Source organism: Cucurbita maxima, unplaced genomic scaffold (assembly GCF_002738345.1).
Source record: "Cucurbita maxima cultivar Rimu unplaced genomic scaffold, Cmax_1.0 Cma_Scf00008, whole genome shotgun sequence".
Taxonomy (NCBI): Eukaryota; Viridiplantae; Streptophyta; class Magnoliopsida; order Cucurbitales; family Cucurbitaceae; genus Cucurbita; species Cucurbita maxima.
In genome coordinates this window covers 1,501,203-1,516,887 of record NW_019272024.1, presented here as the reverse complement: position 1 = coordinate 1,516,887, position 15,685 = coordinate 1,501,203, and the positions used below count along the sequence as shown (strand labels likewise).

Genomic DNA, 15,685 nt, shown 5'->3' with positions numbered 1-15,685 from the left:
CGCCAATTTTTTTTTTTTTTTTTTTTTTAGATTATGACGGTATGACTCAATAAATTAAAAAATTGCATTGACGCTAGAGGAAGAGGTTAAAACTTCAACCTTATAGTTAACAGTCACACGTACTAACCAACTGAGCTACTCCAGCTTGCATATATGAACTTTCTAGTTCTTTTTGCCGTTCAATTTAAATTATAAAAAATATCTAGACTTTGTGGGTAAATATTATTGTTTTTGAATTAGTTAAAATGAGTATTATAGTTATCGTCACGTCATTTGAGATCACCATCGTGTCGATGGTTCATGAAAAAGTCGAATCTCACGACCCACCACCATGACATAATTGACTTTTATTTAATGAAAAAGATTCTCATGACCAATTCAAAAGACCAAAACACTTAATTCATTAATCTAGATTTAAATCAAGGTGAAAGATTAGATTTTTATGCTAATGGTAGATGATGGGAGAGACAACGTAATCAAATTTGCTGTCTCCCTTTCGGGAAAATTAAGGTTGAGTAGACAATTATCCTTTTGCCTCCTTCCATGTCCATCTTTCATCTCTAACTGCTTACAAGAATTATATGGCATATAGAACAAAACATTTTTTTTATAAGGGTGTGAAAACCTCTTTATTAGCGGTGCATCTGAGCCATTATAAATTGTATTAGAGCCAGATACATAACGGTGTGCCAGTGAGGGTGCTAGACCCTTAAGGGAGGTGGACTATGAAATCCTACCTCTCTCTAGTAGACGTATTTTAAAACTGTGAAACTGATAATAATATATAATAGACTAAAGAGAACTATATCTATTAGCGGTAGATTTAAACTGTTACAATGGTTGACCTCAAATCATTCTAGATAGGATGAAGAACTATTGTGGATATGGCTTAAAGCGATCACTTGTAGACGAAGTTTGCCATTACTTAGTCTTTGCGTTGAAATGGAAGGCGCCCCCATAGTTGATACCTCCACCATGAGAGGCCAGAGCTAGCACATTATCCAATTAGCCAATCCAATAGCATTTGAATTCTCTCAAAACCCCTCAACCAAACTCATTGCAAAGAAGCTTCCTCCACAAAAGATAAGGATAGAAACGAAATTTCACATCATCATCTTCCAACCCACTTCCATAATTCTAGTATAAGATCACCTTTTGTTATGACTTTTGTGTATAAACCAACCAAGCTCTTGTTAAGTCTTGAAAGAATTAGAAGAAAGAAAGAAAGATATGGAGGGCTTAATTCCTTATCTTTTCCATGCAATGAAGAAGCAAAAGCCACGCCACGACTATAGAAGCCAATCTGTAGGTTCGAGCCGGAGCTACCATCTCTTGACCAACGACGAGTCGTCTCACCGACGAACACGATCGGACTTTCAGCCACCGAGGTTCGAGTACTTGGACCAACAGTCGGGGTACGAGTTAATGCATTCCCGTAGCGTTAGCAAGCGTGCGTTTGGATCATCCTATGCTGGCCAGGTTTCAAATAATGGTAACCCTCCTCGCTGAGAAGATGGCTAAGTGGGAAGGATTATTCAGAAATTTAATGATTTGTAAAACGTTATTATTATTATTATTACTATTTAATTTGTTTGATTGTATTGGTTTGGTGAAGAACAACGTGTAAATTAAAGTGGTGGGTCTCCATGAAATGATGTGAACAGCCATTTTCTATGCCAATAAGATGTTTTTTTCTTTTTTTAAAGATTAATTATAAAAAAAAAGTCGTCAAAGGTGAGTTCAGCTCAACATGAAATTTAGTGGGCAGCCATCTTCTTTGAATTTGACAATGGTACATTGAACCGTTCGACATAGGGTTCTTGTCGTACTGGAGTTTCCGAAACGGATCCTATCAAATGTTTCACATTTTCTATGATCATCTCTATTTTAGGTATTCGGAGAATCCTCCTTAATAGACGAAATATTCATATTATGTCAATGTCAATTGAATCAATGTTATTAACTGGGAATTCAAACTTTTTGGTATTTTTCGTTTCTTCGGATGATATGATGGGTCAATCATTTGATTCATTGGTTCCAATGATGCCAGCTGCGAAATTTGCTATTGGGTGCTGCACCATTTTTCTTACAGGATACCAAGATGAGGCGAGATATCACCGAGGAGTTCAAGTTAAAGAAGAAAAGACGAGTGAATAAGGTCTAAAACCTAATAAAAGAATTGAAATGAATTCCCTTCTTAGTGATTCAATCATAAGAACGGGGAGAACTTATATTGGTCTGTTTTTATGTTGGGTGATCTAGTTTGTGAATAATTGGTTTAAAATGAATAGCTAAATAAAATAGTAACTAATAATTGGTTTAACTGAATAACTAAATAAAATAGATAAACCCTTCTCTTAGTCTTAGGTTGACAGATCTTCTCCATTGAAAGATTCCTTATGTGCATAATACACATTTCAGTTCAATGAGCTCAAATCTAATTGTTTTGTTTTGAAGCAAACCACGGAGTGGTTTGTCATATTCAGATATTCACGACCAAGAAACATTGGATTCTCTTTCAGATAGGCCCTGAAAGGAGAAGGAAGGCCGGAATGCCAACCGGCGTCTATTATTGAATTCACCCGACCCCATAGTACACCACCATAATATAGGAAAGTAAAAATTTAAAATTTAGAGACAAAATATAATTTTGTCCCTAAAATATATATTATAGTCTTGTTCAAGAGTTGAAGCCAACCAACCACTTGGAAAAATGCTTCCATGCACACAATGCTCATGTGGCAAAACGAGATGACACAAATGGGCATTGCCAGCCAGATGCAATACACATTCTTATCCTTCAAGTTTCAACGTCAAATAGGGAACCAAAATCTCCTCTTTCTCTTCTATAAATGCTACCCAAACAGCCAAGAGGTACTAACAAAAAGAGCTGAAATGGGTAGCAATAAGATTGTCACGGTGGCTCTAATGGCACTGATGCTGGTAGCGTCGTCTTCGGCTGCCTATGCCATCGACGACGACTCGATGGACCTCGTCTTCGACCGTCGAGACATCAATCATGGAGTCCCAAGAAAGATCATGAAATGGGGAGTGCTTAATCATGAAGAAAGGGTATGTCCCAGAATCCTCATGGAATGCAAAAAGGACTCTGATTGCTTAGCTGAGTGTGTCTGTCTCGAGCATGGATATTGTGGCTAATGGTAAAGCTCTCTGAGCTTTGCTGTTTCTGTACATATAAATGAATCTATGTCATCATGAACATCACTCTCTTTGTGTTCATTAGTTTGAACAATGTGCATAAATAAAATTTGTTTCATGTTTGTGATTCCGAAGGCAAATAAGACCCGAACCGTAACCACCCAAACCCACGGCTAATTGATATTGTTATTTTTGGGTTTTCTCTTGCGGGTAGAGATCAAAATTCTTCATTCCCTTTTCTAACTGATGTGACATCTCACAATCCACCCTCTTCGAGGCCAGCGTGCTCGACACTAATTCCTCTCTTCCATCGATGTGGGATCTCACATGAACACTATCACAGCTCAGGTCTCAATTTTTGTAAAAAGATCTGAAGGACTTCGACATCACTAAAGATCTAAGATAATATTGAAACGAGCAAAGATCAAAAGTATTTTTGCTCAAATTTGACACTTTCATATTGGATCTAATAATGCACTTCTCGTTTCACACATTCAAGATAAATCATCATCGTTTAAAGTTTGTATGTAGTAAATTTCTCCTTACTTCTTCACCCCATATCGGTAATAGTTCAAGCCCACTGCTAGCAGATATTGTCCGTTTTGACTCGTTATATATTGCTATCAGTCCCATGATTTTAAAACGTGTCTCTTATGAAGCGGTTTCCACACCTTTATAAGTAATGAAATGCTTTGTTCCTCTCCACCACCGCTACCTATACCAATCTAAGTTCTCTTTTCAAACATAGACCCGCGTCGCTTAAATGACTCGAGACTTATTTATTCTCTAATTTCTAGCACACAAAGGTTTCATTTATATGCCATAGGCCGGCTCGCTAGGGTTCATTTACTAAATAAAGGGTTAATGGTTTATTAATTCTTAGATTACGTATATTGTAGGGTACATTATTGAGCCACTAAAACTTAAGTATTAATGTAATTTATTTCTACAATGTTGTATATTAAAGGCCCCAACACAAACACAATTTCTCAATGTCATGATTTTGACATAATCACAACTATCTTAAATGAACGATCACGTACCATTACACTTTTTGTCCGATCTTAAATGAGGTTCTCCTTTGTAGACTAAACCCAACTGGTTCGAGTTAATAAATTCTTTTAAAGTTCTAGTCCATAATTGTTGAAACATGCACCCTCCCTCTCTCCAGCTATAAATAGAAGAACCAAGATAAATGAAAGCCACCATTGGAAACATGGAGAGCAAGAGAGTTGCTTTTGTGGCGATACTGATGATAGTGGTTATGGCAGGTTTAGCCTCAGCGACCTGCACGAACGCGATCAAGCTCGTGAGCGATGGTGGAAATGAAATGGAAAGTGGGTTTGAAAGCAAGATGATGAAAAATGAGTTTCCAATCCCAATCCATAGGTGTGGTCTTGTACTAAGAAGATGCGATTCTGACTGCGACTGCCCTTCATACTGCGTTTGCTTGCATGGAACCTGCGTCTGAAAATATCCATCCATTTCATATGCCTCCGACCCCGATCCTGATCCCGACTCCTACTACTATTACTACTACTACTACTACTCTTTGTGTGTTTTGGCTTTCCTTTTCTTAAGTTCTCTATAATTATAATAAATCTCTCGTTGGTCGGTCGCTCTCTGTTTAAGCGATCGGTTTATGTAGTAAAAATCTTATGATCTATAAATCAATAAAGTTATTTTGTTATAGTATGCTTTGTTCTCACTCACGTGCATTCCAAAATGACTAGCTGTGTAACAATCCATGCTCATCACTAGCAGATATTGTCCGTTTTGGCTTGTTACTTATGTCGTCAATTTCACAGTTTTTTAAAACGTGTTTTTTTAGAGAGAGGTTTCCACACCCTTGTGAGAAATGTTTCCTTCCCTTCTTCAACCAAACTGGGATCTCACAATTTACCCGCTCGGGGTCAGCGTCCTCAGTGACACAATGCTCAATATATACCATTTGTAACCATCTAGAAAATTCCACTCTAATACCATTTATAACCTCGCCGTGTTTGACTCGAGAAATGAAAAATAAGAAAATAATTTCTTAATATGGCTAATTAAACTAAGATTTAAAATAAATTATCCTTACTTCAATATTTCTACGTTCAAAATAAATTAGTATTTTTGTCGGATCCAAAATCTAGATTTTACTGGCGATTGTTATCTCATTTCTTCGGGTATAAATAATCATATTTATTATTTGTCTAGAACAATTTTTAAGAATGAAGAACATATAGAACAATATGTTACGAACAATCATTTTTATCTGCTCGAAAATCGATCCCCAATGATTTCAAAGAAATTACAATGGGTGGAAAAACTAGTTATGAACGATATTTTTTTTTCATATAAACAATTAACTCAAGGATTATTAATCTTGATTAACTTACCAAAAAAGATAATCAAATCCAAATTTGGAGTAAATTGATTCATATTTAATACACCAAAACAATTAATTTCTAAAAAAATTAAGTGTTTCCATCAAAAGATTTATGAACATACTAAAATTAGAAGACCCATTAATTTGCTTTCTTTAAGCCTATAATTTAACCAAATTTTCCATACTTCCAAAATATGGGGTTTTTCCCTTTATAAAATAAATAATTAATTAATTTCCCATTTTACCCCTAATGCTTTGTTTATAAACTCGACTCGATATCTCCATTCATACCAGACATTTTGGGGGTCCTCAAATCTTCTCTCGTTCTTGCTTTCGTATCGTTAGATTAGAAATGATGAAGCTACTTTCTGCTTTAATTTTTATGTTTTCCACTGTCATTTTAAGCTCGTGGATTGTATCAGCTTCATCTAATTTCAATGTTCTTGATTATGGAGCCGTTGGAAATGGAAAAACGGATGATTCACAAGTAATTACTTTGATTTGATTGTTGTCTATGTACGTATAGTTTCGTCTTTTCTTATTAGTCTTTCTCGATCTCTTTTTGTGGTGATAAGGCTTTTTTGAAAGCATGGAAAGACGTGTGTCGGGCAACGATAGGCATTCCAACATTGCGTGTACCAATTGGAAAAACTTACTTGTTGAAGCCTCTCAAATTTGAGGGTCCTTGTAACCCTAAACAAGTAAATTTTAAGGTAATTCTTGCTACTAAAATCGCCTTCGTAATTGTAAGACCCACATCGGTTGGAGAGGGGAATGAAGCATTCCTTACAAGGATGTAGAAACCTCTCATTAGTAGACACGTTTTAAAACTGTAGAGTTGACGACGATACATAACGAGTCAAAACAGACAATAGTTACTAGTAGTGAGTTTGAACTGATACATTGTTGTTGTTTCATAGGTTAGAGGAACTATCATGGCTCCGAGTGTGGCTGCATGGCCTAGCCATAACGAAGAAAACTGGATCCAATTCTTGGACATAGCTGGTCTCAATATCAATGGGGCAGGTCAATTCGATGGCCAAAGTTCTTCTTGGTGGAAAGATTGTCATTCAAACTGCACACCTCCAACGGTAAGTTTTTAACGATCTAATTCTAGGGTTTGATCATTAAACTGATAACGTATATTAATTATATTATATGGTTTTACAGGCATTATTTTTCCAAAATTGCACCCGACTCCGACTACGAGAAACTAAGCACATCAATAGTGTAAAAAATCATATCTCCATAAACACTTGCAATGATGTCATTATCTCAGACGTTCACATCATTGCTCCCGAGAACATCCCTAACACATACGGATTCAACGTTTCTAGATCAAACAATGTTCTTATTCAAAGCTCCTTGATCGAAACGGGTATCAAATTTGTATTACTTTTGAATTTTAATTCGTTTTCAAACTAACTTAGAGTTTCATAATGACTTTCTAATTTTATCGTAGGTGATGAATGTATTTCTCTATACAACGGTTCTTCTAATATCAATATCGTCGGTGTTACTTGTGGACCTGGTTACGGTATAAGGTACGAAAATGACATTTTCATTAATTATAATTTCATTGTTTTTGTATTACTTTATAATTATCATCTTAATTTCTATAGCATTAGAAGCTTAGGAGAAGATGGAGGATATAACGTAATTGAAAACATCAATGTAAGCAATTGCACCTTAAAGGGCACTCAAAATGGATTGAGAATCAAGACTTCACAGGTTAATATAATGAGTTTTTAATTTGTTCATATGCAATTTTTTTAATATATATTACCAAAAAAATGACGGGTTTTCTTAACGTAATTACAGGGTGGACATGGGTATGTAAGAAACGTCGTATACGAAAAAATAACACTAATTGATACCCAATTACCGATCGTTATTGATCAACAGTATTCAACTTTTGCCAACACGAGAAAAATTAAGGTATATATCAAATGAAATTTTATTTTTTTACTTACGATGTTAAATAGAATCTATAACTTGTATGTTGGTTTGTTTTCAGGAAATGGGTATAAAAGTGATGGACGTGACGTATCGTGAAATTCTAGGAACGTCAACAAATGAAACGACAGTCGTTTTGAATTGTTCTCAGACTCGTTGTAGTAATATTGTCATGGAAGACGTAAGCATAAGGACGTTAGCTCCAAAAAAACAAGCCAAAGCGTTTTGCCAAAATGTTGATGGAAGAGAAGTATCTACCGTCCCAACCGTGACTTGCTTGTCAAAATCTAATTAAAATTTTTATATGTAATTCGACAAATTTTGAGTTGTAGTATTGGAGGAAAGGATTTAATGTCGGATCTCTCAAATTAAGTCTAACAAAGTTATGAATCTTAAATTCTAAGTTTATCTTTAATAATTTAAGACGATGATAACAACAATTGGGTACAATAATTAAATGAAAATGACATGTTCCTAACAAATAAAGAAAATATGTTGGAAAATTAAATTTATAAAATTCTTGTAACAGCTACACTCGAGCCTACCGCTAGCACATATTGTTCTATTTCAACTTTCTCTTTCAAAGTTTATAACATGCGTATGCTACGAAGATGTTTCCACACAGTATAAAAGGATGTTTCGTTTCCCTCTCTACCTAATGTGGGATCTCACAATCCACCCTTTCTGGGACTAGCGTCCTCTCTATGTGGGCTTGAACTATCTAAGTGGGCTTGAATTGTTACCATTTTTGTTATTCATTTTTTACGAGCGGTGGGCTTGAGTTAAGAAACACAAATAAACACAATCCTCCTTCCATTTATGCACCAACACAAGCTTTGTTACATAAACAGATTATAATCATGAGTCTCACGAGAGACAAATGATATAGACAGGACAGAGATTTATTTTAGCAAAAAACAAGAAACTAATAGAAAAGACAAGAAACATAGTAATTTCAGCCAACAAAATCTCCACAGTGGCCGGCGGTGTAACAAGCACAGTTGAACGGACAGTCATCCTGAGTTTCACAACTCAGATAAGTTGGACATTCACTACTTCCTTCACTTTTCAGTAAAATCTTACTTGGGAAGCCGCCGCCCTCCGCCACGGCGGAGTCGGCCAGAGTAGCCATCATAATCATCGTCACCATCATCACCACCACCAAACCCGTGTTCTTCATCTTCATCTCCATTTTTTATGACCTCTTTCTTTAATTCTATGTTAGTTCTTTAGGTATTTATACACATAATTTTTGGTCTCTAAATTTTAAAATATTTAACTAAATTTATTATTCGATAATTTTCTCATCTTTATCTTTTTCAACTACTTTGTTTGGTTTTATGTGGGGTAGGGTTTGAATTATTCTAAGGCAAAGAGTCGTATAAAAAAAAAATCCATGATAATCTCAGGCTCACGTTCATATCAAGCTGAAAACATATGCAAAGAGCTTAGGTTAGCATTCGAGTAAGCTAATCCACTTAAGAAAGCAAATCAAGCCTCCTCAAGCTTTGTTTCCCAAATAAAGAAAAGACTGATAAAAAGACCATCGAATTTTCGGAAAGTAGCTAGTTCCATTCTACATGTCAATACCGACAAAAATAAAATTTATAATAAGGGAAAATCCATCGAGTTTAAAAATCATGAGGGTTCATGTCCCTCTATCCCCAAAACCCTAAAAAGGCTCGTTGACCTCTTTAATTATTTATCATTTCATTAACAATTCACAATTCGTTATGTTTCTTTTTCATTCGACTCTTTCACAAACGTATTTGAACGGAAATTTAATTTCTTATCACAAAACTTATGATGTATATTATATATGATACACGTATAAATTTAAATAAGTAACAATACTACTTGAATGTAACTATTATTTATATATATTAGATATAGATAGATAGAAGGAACATGGTCGAAGGTGGATTACAAATTTTCGATACTTCCGAGATTTTTTGTCTTATCAAAATTAAATCCTTATCTTAAAAGAGATAATATTACATGTGGCTTGTGCATTAAAATTTGTTTTGTCAGATCAACGTTATAAAAAAAAACAGATTTACAATCCAACCCAACTCAACCTACCTTATCCCACTTAAAAAAAAATAAAAAATATTCAATTTTTGTAACGGAGGCTAGTGATGCATTATGATTTGTAATATTTTAATATTTAAACTTTATGATAAACAATTTTTTTTTTAATAATATGACGTGATAAGCCAACTAAAATACGGTGGGTTAAGTTTGTGAACGCTTTTTTTTTTTTTAATCACTATTATTATTTTCATTATGGTTGTTTTTATTTTGAAGTTTTTCATGTCAACGTCATCCTTAAATAATTTAAGGTTGATTAACAAAGGTTTGAAATCAAATTATTTCATAAATCTAAATTATAAATTGTCTTATTGTCAAAATTTTTGGACCACAAATATAAATTTATTAAAATTCAATTAAGATAATTGGATAGAAAAATATTCCACATTCAAACGTGTTCTTACTCCAAGAAGATAAGATTAAAAAATGGAGATAAAGTCGATGGCTGAAGCCCTAAAAAAACAAACACAATTTCTGATTTGGTGAAAAAACGTCTCTCTAGCCGACGTGTTTTAAAATTAAAAATATTTTTTTTTTTTATGAATTTTTCCGTGATTTATATTTGTTTGCCTTTCCCTTTTTTATTTTTTATTTTTTATATACACTCGACTAATATAATTTAAAATATACATTTATATATAAAATATAGAATATATCACGTGTATTTTAATCAATATTATATATATTTATTTATTAGATCGACATGATGAGATCAACTTGCAAATATTTTAAAAGAAAAAAAAAATACAAATAAGATCAATTTGATTTCGATTCTTGAGCTTTTAGATTTTTTTTTTATTTATTTAAAAATTTTATTATAGGATTCATTTTGTTTCTTTCCATTATTATATCTTCAATTATTTAATATATGAATGAGGTGTTTTATTTATTTATTTTTATAAAATAACACCTTGCTAAACTAATCATTTTAATTCTTTCTATTATCCTATTTTAAATTTTTTTAATCTTTTTATTTGATTTAACAAAACATTAAATTATATATATATATATATATATATATATATATATATATATATATATATATATATAATTTTAATTCCTTTATCTTAATATTTTAATTGAAGAAGCGCGTTTTTTTTTTAAATCTAAATTATTTGTGTGGCTGAGATTATATCATTAGAAACTTTCTTGAGATTCGATGAATTCATTGAATAATACGTGACCTTTTGGAAGAGCGTTTGAAAATTAAATAGCTATAATAATATTTTCTTTAAAATATAAATTTAGTCATTGTCATTTTTTAAGTCTATAACCTTTTTTCTTAATTAAAAATTCATTTAGATGATGTATAGCCTTATCATCAACACCTAATTTTGAGATTAATATTTATAAATTTGATTAATAAAATAAACTTTCATTTAATTACTAATTTTTTTATCTAACGATCAGTGTATTACTGTCACCCTCACGATTTTAAAATATGTCTCATAGAGAGAAGTTTTCAAACCCTTGAATGTTTCCCTTCCTCTCTTTAACCGATCTCACACCGCTAGTAGATATTGTTCGTTTTGACTCGTTACATATCATCATCAGTCTCATCGCTTTAAAAACACGTCTGTTAAGGAGAAGTTTTCACACTCCTCCCCAACTTATGTGGAATCTCATAATCTACCCCTTTCGGGACCCAGCGTCTTCGTTGGCACTCATTCCTCTCTGCAATCGATGTGGGATCTCACAATCCATCCACCTTTAGACCAGCGTTCTCACTGGCACTCGTCCCTCTCTACAATCGACGTGGGATCTCATATATCAATTCTTCAACATTGCTCGTATGAACGTAAGAGATATTAAATTGTAGAGTTTAACGGATGAATTACGATAATAAAACGAGATAGGTTCATAGTGACATGGAAAAGATTACATAGGGTTGTCATGCACAAATTGATCACATACACTCATAAACAAGAGAGTGATCAATGTGACAAGGGACTTTTATTGTTCACATAAATAGAAAAGACACACACACATGGACATGGAAGATGATCCGACACGGCGGTGGTTCAACCACAGAAGCCGTTGGGCCGGCATATGCAACCAGGAAGGCAGTCGGAATCCAATTCGCACTCCATAAGGATTCTAGGGCAACCTTGGACACCGTTCATCATCTTCCTTGGGAAATCATTCACTCCGTCGGAAACTAGCTGAATCACTTCACCGCCATGGACGGCGGCGGACTCTGCAAAAGCCGCCATCAGCAACAGCCCCACCATGGCAATTAAAGCACCTCTTTTCCACTCCATTTTCTCCCTCTTTGTTGCCCATTATCCCTTAATTCTTTCTATTTATAGAGATCAACGGCTACATTTATTTAATATTTAACTAATTAAATTGGCGATGAACAAGCAAATGGAAAGATATAACTTCAAAATCTCCTTAATATCTCGTCAATTTATCGCCATTAACTTCAGAAAAATATAGAGAAGGAACAAGGATAACATGTGGTGGGTGAATTTTGTACCACTAAATTATTCATTTTCTTAATGCCTAAATTTTTAAACTGAGCATACACGTTTTAAAATTTTGAGGGAAGCCCGAAGATGACCATATATGCTAGCAGTGGATTTGAGCTGTTACAAATGGTATCAGAGCCCGTTAGCGTCCTTACAAGGGTGTGAAAATTTCTCTTCATAAGACGAATTTTAAAATCTTGAGGGATAGTCCGAGAGGAAAAGTCCAAAGAGGACATCGAAAGAGAAAACTCAAATAGGACAATAGATCGGCTTGGGTCGTTACATATCTAATTTTGAAGTGAATATTTACAATTTTGATTAACAAAATAAACTTTAGACACCTTTGTACTCCTAACATTTTCTTGCCACATGATCACATTGCTTACTTCAAAACTATTCATACAAACTCAGATGAGTTCTTCCAGTATGTTTTTATTAAAAAATCACTCAATATAGAATTACTCCAAACAAAACACCTTTAACATGAAATTCGAGTAATCTGAAAAAAAAAAAGAAGACAAAGAAGAGATAATGACATTATTGTAGATGATCCGACACGGCGGAGCTTCAACTACAGTAGCCGTTGGACCGGCATTTGCAAGCAGGAAGGCAGTCGGAATCCACTTTGCAGGACATAAGGATTGTAGGGCACCCTTGGACAACGTTCATCATCTTTCTTGGGGAATGAAAACCATTCCCTCCAACGGAAACTAATTGACTCACTTCATCGACGGCGGCGTCGACGGCGGCGGACTCTGCAAAAGCAGCCACCAGCAAGATCCCCACCATTGCAACCAAAGCACCTCTTTTCCACCCCATTTTTTCTCTCTCTTTCTAGCCCAAATTCCCTCAAATCTCTCTATTTTTAGAGAATCTCCTTAATATCTCATCAATTTATCGCCATGAGTACCATTTGTTTTTTTTTTTAATAAGCACATCTTTTTATAAAATTGTATTTTAATCGATTAAAATATAGAGAAGCCACCAACACCAATAAATACCCCGGTCGGTAATATCATGTGGTAGGTGAAGTATTGTACGGGTTACGTCAGAATTTATTTAGCAAAAATTTAGAGAGAGAAAAGAAAGATGGCCCATGCAGGTTTCGAACCTGCGACCTTCGCGTTATTAGCACGACGCTCTAACCAACTGAGCTAATAGGCCAACTGTTATTTATACTTTAGTTTAAATAAATATAAATAAATAAGAGTGGTAGAAAGACTTAAATTTAAATGTTTATGATTACTTACACATTGCGATCGACCTGTAATTTTTAAATTTTTTTAAAATATATACTTATTTTTTATAAATAAAAATTTCAATTCCCATACCTCAGCATTGCTAAAAAAAAAAAAAAAAAATTCCAAAAATGTATTTATTCAAATGAGCAAGCACTTTCTTTTGAAATCCAAAAAAGTATTTATTCAAATGAGGAAGCACGTTTTTTGAAATCTATACCATTTGTGTGGCTAAGATTACATCATTGGAAAGTAAAAATTTTCATGGAGTTTAATCAGTTCGTTCAATTATACACGTCGGACAATCGTGATGACAATGAAAAGGGGAAATGGTCCAGCGAGGACGATGTGTGGCCTTCTGGAAGGGTTTGAAAATGAAATATCTATAAAAATATTTTCTTTAAATTCTAAATTGTCATTGTCATTGTCATTTTTGAATGCTATAAAAAAATTAAATAAAATATTTATTGTGATATTACATAGCCCTATTTTGTAATACTTCTTTTGTATGACAAATACATGAATAAACCGAGTTCACATCTAAATGCGAGCAATCCTGAGAATACGATAACTAAGAATGAGTTACAAAAATTGAAAGTCACTGCATATATTAATAGTGCACTTATTTTTCAGTGGTTCAATTATAAGAACTTCATAGTTAAGCGTATTTTGCATTGAACAATTCTAATATTGAGTGACCTCTTGAAAATTTTTATAAGATCATGTGAGTGAAGACAACATGTTGGAATGACTTGTGTTGGTATGTGAGAATAATTGAGTGACCTCTTGAAAATCTTGAAATTTTTCCTAAAATGAATGTGAAATAACTAAGTGAAGACAAAAAATGTTGGAATGACGTGTGTTGGTCGGTGAGAATGGTTGAATGACCTCTTAAAAACCTCTTGAAAATTTTCTTAAGATGAATGTGAAAGAACTTACGTTAATTTATGAGGATAGTTTTCACTCTTCACTTTTAAAAGCGAGAAGTAAGTAACCTGATCATGTTATAGTAGATGTGTAGGAATGTCCGGACGACGAGACGTCAAATCCTGGGCAAGGGTCGTTACAAAAATTATCATCTAATAAGTCAGAGTCATAATCACGAGCCCCCAAAACGTAAGCTAGGTTGACGAGTTACCGTAAATTTAATCTAATCTTTCACTGTTCTTGCTCTAAATGCTAGATTTCTACTTTGATATCATGTCTTATCTACTTAAAACTGAAAATTCATAGACGACGAAGATCGTTCATAGTAACATAGAAAATAATACAACAAAATTTATCACATACATAAAAAATAATATTCTTCAGTTTGAGTATAAGTTCTCATGTTTTTAATTTTGGTTTTCTAAAAAAATCCCGTACCAATAGATATAGTGTTCCTTACTTATAAATTACAAAAACAATGGTATCTTTTAGTTATATTATGAGATTCAAAATAACAATAACAACAACAATAATACATGCGCAATAGCTTTGATCAAAGTTACAAGGAGTAGACTAAACATCGTGTCCTTTGTGTAACTGTAATCATGGCGTGTAACAAGAGAGAAAATAAGGAAGAGAACTTGAAAAAAAGTTGGAATTGGGGCTTAAAAGTAAGTAAGAAACCCACCCCTAGTTGCACTCCGACCAAAGCTTCGACCAACTTGCCCATCATTACCACGTTTGACATGCTGTTATAAGACATGCGCAGGCAAGCCTAAGTAATATACAAGGATGCACTTGAAGGCACAGGGATGAAGAAGATTCCAATAACATCAGCCCAGCAAAATGTTAGCAAAATGTTGGGGAATCTAAATTGCAGCAAAGAATGGGAAAAGCAGGGGAAGGAGATAGAAATACAGAGAAGAGAGAATTATTACTGAGATAAGCTATTTAGTTTTAGTAATGTGGATGATGAAATTCCATAGCTATCAAAATAAAAGATCTCAAAAAATATATGTATTCATTTGTTGACCCAACAAAAAGCATGTTACAACATATCCTACGGCTTTATTTTATCAAGGAAGGAAATGCTCTGGCTGAGATGCCTACTTTAAACAGGCTCTTCAAAAAAATCCCTCATTTCACTTCAAGAAGACATTGGCTGCGGTTTATGAACACTTGTATTGCATCCAACATATTTGAATGAAATATAATGTAGATCATGAATTTCATGAAATTCATAGGAAATCCCCACAATAGTTCATTTATATCCGGGAAGGCACAACGATATCTCGAAGAAGACCAAGTCAGGTAATTTTTATGCCCATATTTTGCAGCAGTCTCCCTTCAGCAGCTCATATGAAAAGAAGCAATGAATAATAGCAATTACAGCAAAATTCAGCCATAAAAATACACAATGTTTTGAAGCTTCCAGCCTTGTTATGTATCATAGTGTGGGTGGGTGGGGG

The 15,685-nt window shown here is 33.9% G+C and overlaps 1 protein-coding gene, 1 long non-coding RNA gene and 1 other non-coding gene across 6 annotated transcripts in view; all 3 read right to left on the bottom strand.

Annotated features, from left to right (window-relative positions):
* Positions 1-1,177: 1,177 nt before the first annotated feature.
* Positions 1,178-15,685, bottom strand: part of LOC111482992 — a 15,994-nt gene continuing 1,486 nt past the window's right edge. Inside the window, exons 3-4 of one of the 4 annotated variants that reach the window (XR_002718297.1) lie at positions 14,905-15,561; positions 1,178-1,189 (exon numbers count right to left, since the gene is read on the bottom strand). This is a non-coding gene — a long non-coding RNA (uncharacterized LOC111482992). Of the gene's footprint in view, positions 1,190-14,719; positions 15,562-15,685 lie in introns of those variants that run through there. The other 3 variants (XR_002718299.1, XR_002718298.1, XR_002718296.1) reach the window with 3 other exon arrangements.
* Positions 11,415-11,865, bottom strand: LOC111482991 (trypsin inhibitor 1-like). Its single transcript, XM_023129051.1, has one exon. The coding sequence runs from the start codon at positions 11,839-11,841 to the stop codon at positions 11,602-11,604; it is 240 nt and encodes a 79-aa protein (XP_022984819.1). The 5' UTR covers positions 11,842-11,865; the 3' UTR covers positions 11,415-11,601.
* Positions 13,142-13,215, bottom strand: TRNAI-AAU. Its single transcript has one exon. It is a non-coding gene; the product is annotated as a tRNA-Ile (tRNA).

Coding starts and splice junctions, on each gene's coding strand:
- LOC111482991 (XM_023129051.1), bottom strand. CDS start 11,841: ATGGAGTGGAAAAGAGGTGCTTTAATTGCCATGGTGGGGCTGTTGCTG.